The following is an 8478-nucleotide window of genomic DNA, read 5'->3' as shown; positions in this document are numbered from 1 at the left end:
AAAGAGTGATACTTTAAGAAAAATCTGTGTATTTGAGAGACAAAGAAAGGGAGCTCCCAGTTCTGGTTCACTTGCCAAGTATCTCTAATGTCTGGCATGACCAAAGCCGGGCGCTGGGAACTCAATTCCAGTCTCCCACGCGGGTGGCAGGAACTCAATCATTTGATCCATCACTGCTGCCTCCACTTTAGTAAGTAGCTGGAGTCAGGAGCCAGACCTCGCGTTGAACCCAGGCACTTCCATATGGAAAAAGGTTGTCCAAGCCAGTATCTTAACTGCTAGATTGCATGACCACCTTGTCTCTGTATATTTTTTTTAATTGAATTTGACACAGTACTGGTGAAGGGATTCAGCAATGCTGGGGAACTCTCTGGCTGACCTTAGACTGGAGGAGTTTATCAGAAATTTCCAGGAAAGACTTCATGAAAAAAAAAAAAAAATGGATGGCCTCCCTGATAAGAACTGCCAGTTGAGAAGAGACAGAACTGAACCAGTGATGAGTGCAGAGAAAACGAAGGCAGCAAGCAACTAAGGGTGACTATCAATTCCATGAAAACACAAAGTTGTTGGAGAAAACTTATGGGGCTGTTAGGTAATCTATACAAGTGAAACTAAACTTCAAGATGCAATGACTTTGAACAGCCCTTGCTCGACTGTTGAGGAACAGTTTTTTTTTTTTTCATACAACTTGTTGAACTCTTTACTTAGTATAGAGTTAATTGTATGTGTATAAAGTTAATTGAAAATAGATCTTAGCAAAAAATAAGAATAGGAATAGGAGAGGGAGGAGGAAGAGGGGTGGGAGTGTGGGTGAGAGGGCAGGTACAGTGGGAAGAATCACTATATTCCTAAAGTTGTATTTATGAAAAGCATGATGTTTGTATTCCTTAAATAAAAAGGTTTATGAAAAACAGAAAAAGAGTGTTAATTATACAATGATGAACAAATCCTATAGGACTCCTTGCGCCTGCCAGCCAGGGAGGTGTTAGAAACTGTAAAATGAAAATGCCAAGACCCACTCATTACTCACTGGACTCCTTTTCTAGGTAAGATACATGGGATGGGCTGGTGACGCGGCTCACTAGGCTAATCCTCCGCCTTGCGGCGCCAGCACACCGGGTTCTAGTCCCGGTCAGGGTGCCGGATTCTTTCCCGGTTGCCCCTCTTCCAGGCCAGCTCTCTGCTGTGGCCAGGGAGTACAGTGGAGGATGGCTCAAGTGCTTGGGCCCTGAACCCCATGGGAGACCAGGAGAAGCACCTGGCTCCTGCCATCGAATCAGCACAGTGCGCCGGCTGCAGCGCGCCAGCCACAGCGGCCATTGGAGGGTGAACCAATGGCAAAAGGGAGACCTTTCTCTCTGTCTCTCTCTCACTATCCAATCTGCCTGTCAAAAAAATACATAAATAAAATAGAGAAAAATAAGAAAATCAGAGGGGCAGTTCTGGAAAATTGCGCCTGACTTGACAGGAGAAGCATCAGGTGCTGGACTCTCACCCCAGCCCTGGCAGGGTGTGTCACTTTATCCCACTGAACAGACAAGAGAAGTGCCGACTGTACCTCATCGCCAGAAGCTGGCTTGAGGTACAAAACTGGTAAAGTGCAAGACCAAAAATCCAAACCCAGATGTCTTCATTTCTCAGACCTATCATTTTAAGTTTCTATTTCTGGAATTTAAACTGAACATCCTATATTTTTATTTGCTAAATCTGGCAACCCTCGTCAGTGTCCACTGACAGAAACATGACAGCTAACCTCCTTGGACATACCTTGAAACACACATGCACAAAACACACGGCCACAGCATGCAAGGAATCACCCTTTATTCCTTTATTGTGATTCATGTTAGACTTGAATGGGCAGGTCCGAGCCCCACCTGCTAGTTCATCTGTGTGACAGCGGGTGAGGCCTCCTTGGCAGGGATCTTGGAATTCAAGGGAACCACTAGAAGCCACGCCTCTTGAGGTACTTGGCTCGAGCAAGGACATCATTGCAGAAATCACAACTCAGGTCCTGGCTGCTTCGGACACGTCCAGCACCCTCACTATAGGCACACAGCCCACCTGGAATTCACGGAAGAGGTTAGTGCTGATCCCACGGCCCCTCATTGCTCCAGGGTGCTCAGTTCTCCCAAACTCTCTTCCCTAACTATGTATCCGTGGCTTGGGGGACTCATTTGTCCCTTTTAATTCTGTTTAGTGAAACCATTGGCCCATGGACACATACCTCTCAGGTACTGGTCAGGAGTCCAGGTGGGAAACCTCCTCTGGATTTCTTTGATTCTAGCAGTCAGAGTCTCGGTCATGTGGGAGACCTGGGGCTCGCTGATCCAAGGTGTGCTACCATGTATGGCAGGGTCCTGGAAGAAGGAAGGCAGAGGAAAAGCCAGGGGAGCTGGGTTGGCTTGGCGGGCAGGTGATGTGTTTGTCACAGGCTCAGCGCCGCTCTCTGATCCACCTGCCCTTCTCCGTCCACCTGTGGTGGGACCAGTGCCACCTTCAGCCTTCCTGGCGATAAAATGGTAAAGCTCCTCACCACTGACAGGAGGGCTGTTATCAAAAACACGAAAGAAGCCAGGGTCGGTGTGGAAGTGGAGAAACGGGAACCCTGATGCACTGCAGGCAGGAATATGAAATAGGACCGCCATCGTGGAGAAGGGTACGGAAAATCCTCAGAAAGATTAAAAACCCAGTGAGCATCTGATCCAGCAAGCCTCCCTCTGGGTGTTTACTGAAATCTGAATCTCAAAGAATCATGCGCATTTCCACATTCATTGCAGAGCTATTCACAATAGCAAGAGGTAGGGACAACCTAGATGTCGGTGATGGATGAAGACAATTCATGGAACATCATTCAGCCTTTAAAAGGAAGGAGAGCTTACGATATGGGACAAGTCCCAGCTGCTCCACTTCCAATGCAGCTCCTTGCTAATGTCCTGGGAAAACAGTGGAAGATGGTCCCAGTGCTTGGGCCCCTGCACCCACGTGAGAGACCTGGAGGAAGATCCAGGCTCCTGGCTTCGGATCAGCCCAGCTCTGGCCATTATGGCCATTTGGGGAGTGAACCAACGGAAGAAGACCTTTCTTTCTGTTTCTCCCTCTCTCTGTCTGTAACTCTGCCTCTCAAATAAATAAATAAAATCTTTTTTTTTTTTTTGACAGGCAGAGTGGACAGTGAGAGAGACAGAGAGAAAAGTCTTCCTTTTTCCATTGGTTCCCCCTCCAATGGCCACTACGGCCGGCGCACCGCGCTGATCTGAAGCCAGGAGCCAGGTGCTTCTCCTGGTCTCCCATGGGGTGCAGGGCCCAAGCACTTGGGCCATCCTCCACTGCACTCCCTGGCCACAGCAGAGAGCTGGACTGGAAGAGGAGCAACCAGGACAGAATCCAGCACCCCAACCAGGACTAGAACCCGGGGTACTGGCGCCGCAGGCGGAGGATTAGTCTAGTGAGCCATGGCACCAGCCATAAATAAGGTTGCAGGGAGGCAGAATGGGGAGTTGCCAGTCAACATGTATCAAATTTCAGTCTTGGAATGAAAAGTCTGGAAATCTGATGAACAAAATTATACCTGGAATTATCAAGACTGTATTGTACAGTATTTAAAATCTGATAACAAAGTAGACCTCTTGGAAGCGTTCTGAGTTTAAAAAGTATTAAAGTGGTGTTGTGCTGTGGGCTAAGCCAGTGCTTCTCTCACCAGCATCTCCCAGTGGAATGCCAGTTGGAGTCCTGGCTGCTGACCCTGCTCCATGCTAATACACCTGAGGAGGCAGTGGAGAACAGGCCCAGGTGGCCTGTGGGAGACCCAGATGGAGTTTGAGGCTCCTGGACCGGCCCTGGCCATTGTGGCCATTTGGGGAGTGAACCCCGGATGAGATACCTCTTTTTCTTTCTCTTTTCTCTCGCCTTTCTCTCTGTTACTCTGCTTTTTTTTTTTTTTTAAATACTTGTGAAGCTACAAGGTTTGGGCTAAGGAAGGGATGAATAAACATTTCACTGCTGCTTCAGTGTCACGGCGAGAGGCCAAATTGCAAGCCAAAGACAGGGTTAGCCTGGGTACCCATCTGATGCCTCCCCTCGATGCTGCAAACGCAAACCACCCGACAGTCGGGACTGGCTTCCGTGCTGGCAGTGATGCTTCTGTGATTCACCTTCTGCGAATCAGAGGACCTCTGTCCGATCCTTCTTACACAGCTTTAGTTACCACTTCCACGAAGGTCTCCTGATATTTAGGAGAAATTTCTGAACGTGCAGAATTTGCATTCCATCTTCATAGGAGATGGACTCCTTTTGCCAGGAAGCGTGCCTCACAAAGGAGGCAGAACGGGGCAGCAGGGATGATGCCAGCCCTAACAACGCCAGGTGTTCTTGGTTCTGGTTCTGCATTTTGGGTGTGGCTTTCCAGTAGCAGCTCCTTCCTTGTGGCTCCACTTGTTCAAATGTCATAGATAGATTACGTGTCCCCACCCCATCTCATCAGATTATTGGATGGGCCCCCAAATAGAAAGAAAAGTATTTGGAAGTACTTTTAAATTAGGTGTCATACAAAGCACTCACAGGAAGCCAACTGAAAAAAAAAAAAAAAGAGTCGATTTTCCTAAAAGCTTAAAAGCATGCATGAGGGGCTGGGGCCGGCACTGTGGCGCAGCGGGTTAACGCCCTGGCCTGAAGCGCAGGCATCTGATATGGGCGCTGCTTCGAGACTTCCCTGATCCAGCTCTCTGCTATGGCCTGGGAAAGCAGTAGAGGATGGCCCAAGTCTTTGGACCCCTGTACCCATGTGGGAGACCCAGAGGAGGCTCCTGGCTCCTGGCTTCGGATCTGCACAGCTCTGGCTGTTGCGGCCAGTTGGGGAGTGAACCAGCAAATGGAAGACTTCTCTGCCTCTCCTCTCTCTGTGTAACTCTGACTTTCAAATAAATAAATAAATCTTTAAAAAAAAAAAAAAGCATGCATGACCACAGTACTCAGTTTTTTCAACAGCAGCGTAAGATGCAATAGGAAAATTCGAGCCTCATTTGATTCCTGCCATCACTGATTGCCCAGCACAGATGTTATCCAACAATGGGGCTAATGGCCAATTCCCTGGAAATCGCCAACACATACGTGCCAAGAGGCAGAATTAGTGAAAAATGAAACTTGATCCTCAGAACTAAGAATTGTGTAGAAAGAAGACAAGGAAAAAGAAATTTAATATTTGTTGATATCCTACCAAATGTCAGGTACTTTTCCACATTATTTCACTGAATCTGCAAAATAATTCTCTAAGAATGGCATTTTACAGATGGGGGAACAGAGGTCCAGTTTAGTGACTAAGCAAGGTCACCTCGCTACCAAATGACCGAGCAAAGATGTAATCGGTGATCTTTTTCCTGGACCGTAGCCTTACTGGAAACCCAGAAGAGGATGGTCTCCTGGAAACACAGCATTATTTATTTTGAAAAGAAATTGTAGGGGCTGGCATTGTGGTATAGCACGTTAAGCCGCCACCTGCCATGCTGGCATCTCATATGGATGCCAGTTCAAGTCCCGGCTGCTCCACTTCCCATCCAGCTCCCATCCAGCTCCCTGCTGATGTACCTGGGAAAGCAGCAAAAGATGGCCCAAGTGCTTGGGCCCCTGCACCCATATGGGAGACCTGGAAGAAGCTCCTGGCTTCTGGTTTTGGCCTGGTCCATCCCCAGCTGATGCGGCCGTTTGGAGAATGAGCCAATGGATGAAAGGCGTCTCTCCCCCAACCCCAACTCTTTTTTTTTTTTTTTTTTTGACAGGTAGAGTTATAGACAGTGAGAGAGACAGAGAGAGAAAGGTCTTCCTTCTGTTGGTTCACTCCCCAAATGGCCGGTAAGGCCGGCGCTGCGCTGATCCGAAGTCAGGAGTCAGGAGCTTCCTCCTGGTCTCCCATGCGGGTGCAGAGCCCAAGCACTTGGGCCATCCTCCACTGTCTTCCTGGGCCACAGCAGAGAGCTGGACTGGAAGAGGAGCAACCGGGACTAGAACCCGGCGCCCATATGGGATGCCGGCGCTGTAGGCAGAGGATTAACCAAGTGAGCCATGGCGCCAGCCTCTAACTCTTTTAAATAAAAATGAACTTAAAAAAAAATTGTGGCTCTAAACAAAGCAGAAGTGAATGCCGCTGCTCATGTCTCAGGGCTGTGGCTCTCACAACCCCATGGAGTATCATTCACTCTCTGCTCAAGGGCGCTGGCAGTTAACCAAAAAGAAGTGTCCCCTTGAGGTTGTGCCGGGAAGTGGAAGGCCAACACGTCACATTAATGATGGAGCGTTACCTGCACCTCTCCGACTCCATCGTCCACGGTGCCCACGTTGACCGGAACGCCGCCACCCTGAGACTCCCGGGACACGATGGCAGCGACCACCGCGGGATCCACGCAGTACCTTTGGCCGACAGCGCGCATCATGGGCTGATGTCTCAGCAGGCGCGGCGTGTCTATTTCCGCCAGCCGTTCAGAAGCCCGAACTCCTACAGCAAACACAGCAGGAGGGCCGCAGCATGGAGCGACGCACCCTGAATCAGCAGCTCAAGGGGACAGAGAAAGGTCACTCCACGGATGGGGCGGGGCGGGGGGCAGTGGAGACCTGAGAAGGCCAAGTTTGGGGTTTAAGTCTCTAGCGGACAGTCTCAGACCTGAAAGTAGGACTCTCCTCCTGCGAGTCTGAGTCGGCAGTTCCCCTCTGCTGGGGCTCTCAGGGGCTGCTCTGACCTTCCCGGACAACCCCAGCAGCACCACTGGTCTGGCCCTGAGCTCCCCAGACAGGGTTACCCAGTAAGATGTCTCTGTCCCTCAGCGACGAAGGACGCCAGTGCGATGGAGGACGTCCCCCATCCCTTCTGCAAGTCCAGTCTTTCCAACCCTAAGGGGCAATTTAAAAATCACACGCGTTTAAGCCTTTATTTAACAAGAATGCAGAGCAAAAGGAAAGTGAACCCTTGGCCGGAGCCGCGGCTCACTCGGCTAATCCTCCACCTTGCGGCGCCGGCACACCAGGTTCTAGTCCCGGTCGGGGCGCCAGAATCTGTCCCGGTTGCCCCTCTTCCAGGCCAGCTCTCTGCTGTGGCCCGGGAGTGCAGTGGAGGATGGCCCAAGTGCTTGGGCCCTGCACCCCATGGGCGACCAGGAGAAGCACCTGGCTCCTGCCATCAGATCAGCGTGGTGCGCTGGCCGCAGCACGCCAGCTGTGGCGTCCATTGGAGGGTGAACCAACGGCAAAGGAAGACCTTTCTCTCTGTCTCTCTCTCTCACTGTCCACTCTGCCTGTCAAAAAAAAAAAAAAAAAAAAAGTGAACCCTAACTGACTTGATTGGCCACTTACCTTCTAAGGGACTCTATGATTTTAAAAGGCACTCTCATCCATATAATATAATATAATATAATATAATATAATATAATATAATATAATATAATATAATATAACAGTGCTGCAAATTGATTGCTATTATCCGCTCCACCACAGGCCTGGGGCAGCTAAGTGGCTTGTTCAAGAAGCAGAGCCAGGGCTCTGACGAGGTCTTTGGCGTCTACATCCAGTGTTCTCTCCACCCTCGGGTCTGTGGGACTGTGGGAGACAGTAGGCACCGAGAAGCCATGCTGAGAGGGCGAGAACAGACCAGAGGATTGTAATTACCACAGTAGCTCAGGCCGTGACGTCTTCCAACCCCGCAAGATGCTCCAGGGGTGTCCAGGGTGCGGATGTTGCCATAGCACCCCCAAGTGCTGCTTTCAGCTAAGGCTGCAAATCGAAGAAATTCAACCAAAAGTGTTAACTTGACTTGTTCTCATCATCCTTCTAGGGATGAAATGATATTAATACAAATAATAAAATCAGGAATTACAAAACTTCAGGGAGAAGGCATTTATCCTGGCTGTTAAGATGCCTACATCCCATACTGGAGTGCCTGGGGTTAACCCCTCCTCCAGCTCCTGACTCTAGATTTCTGTTAAGGCAGACACTGGGAGCAGCAGATGATTGGTCAAGTTCTTGGGTCCCTGCCAGCCACACAGGAGACCTGGATTGAGTTCCAGATTCCTGGCATCAGCCTGGCCCTGCCCTGGGTGTTGTGGACATTTGAAGAGTGAACTAGCAGCTGGAAGATCTGTCTCTCTCTCTCTCTCTCTCTCTCTCTCTCTCTCTCTGCTTTCAAATAAATGAAAATCAATAAAAACGTACAGGGATATGGGAGGTTGTGCATAGGTTCCGTGCAAATACTATGCCGGTGCATGATCCTCAAATGTTGCCATGTTGCCAGTCGTTAGTGCCTTGTAGGACTTAGGAATGTGCACATTTTGGTATATGGGGAGGTCCTGGAACCAATCTTCCAAAGGCAGCCAGGGCTGACTGTATTTACAGTTCATACCTGGAGAGGGTGGATGAGTCAATGACAAGATACCTGCAGGGGGCAGGATGGTGCTCCCTGTGAGAATCCTTTCACTATTACAAGCTTGTAGAAACTTCTCA

The 8478-nt window shown here is 49.6% G+C and overlaps 1 protein-coding gene across 1 annotated transcript in view; it reads right to left on the bottom strand.

The window, feature by feature from the left end:
• Window positions 1-1806: 1806 nt before the first annotated feature.
• Window positions 1807-8478, bottom strand: part of LYG1 (lysozyme g1) — a 31084-nt gene continuing 24412 nt past the window's right edge. The window contains exons 5-8 of the mRNA XM_089327054.1: window positions 7648-7752; window positions 6291-6484; window positions 2225-2357; window positions 1807-2061 (exon numbers count right to left, since the gene is read on the bottom strand). Coding sequence (XP_089183180.1) covers window positions 1943-2061; window positions 2225-2357; window positions 6291-6484; window positions 7648-7752 — 551 coding nt within the window. The 3' untranslated portion in view covers window positions 1807-1942. The remainder of the gene's footprint in view (window positions 2062-2224; window positions 2358-6290; window positions 6485-7647; window positions 7753-8478) is intronic.

This window comes from Oryctolagus cuniculus, chromosome 2 (genome assembly GCF_051225735.1).
Source record: "Oryctolagus cuniculus isolate XC-2025 breed Fujian yellow rabbit chromosome 2, ASM5122573v1, whole genome shotgun sequence".
Taxonomy (NCBI): Eukaryota; Metazoa; Chordata; class Mammalia; order Lagomorpha; family Leporidae; genus Oryctolagus; species Oryctolagus cuniculus.
Note: the sequence above shows the minus strand (reverse complement) of the source record. Positions and strands in the feature narration are given on the sequence as shown.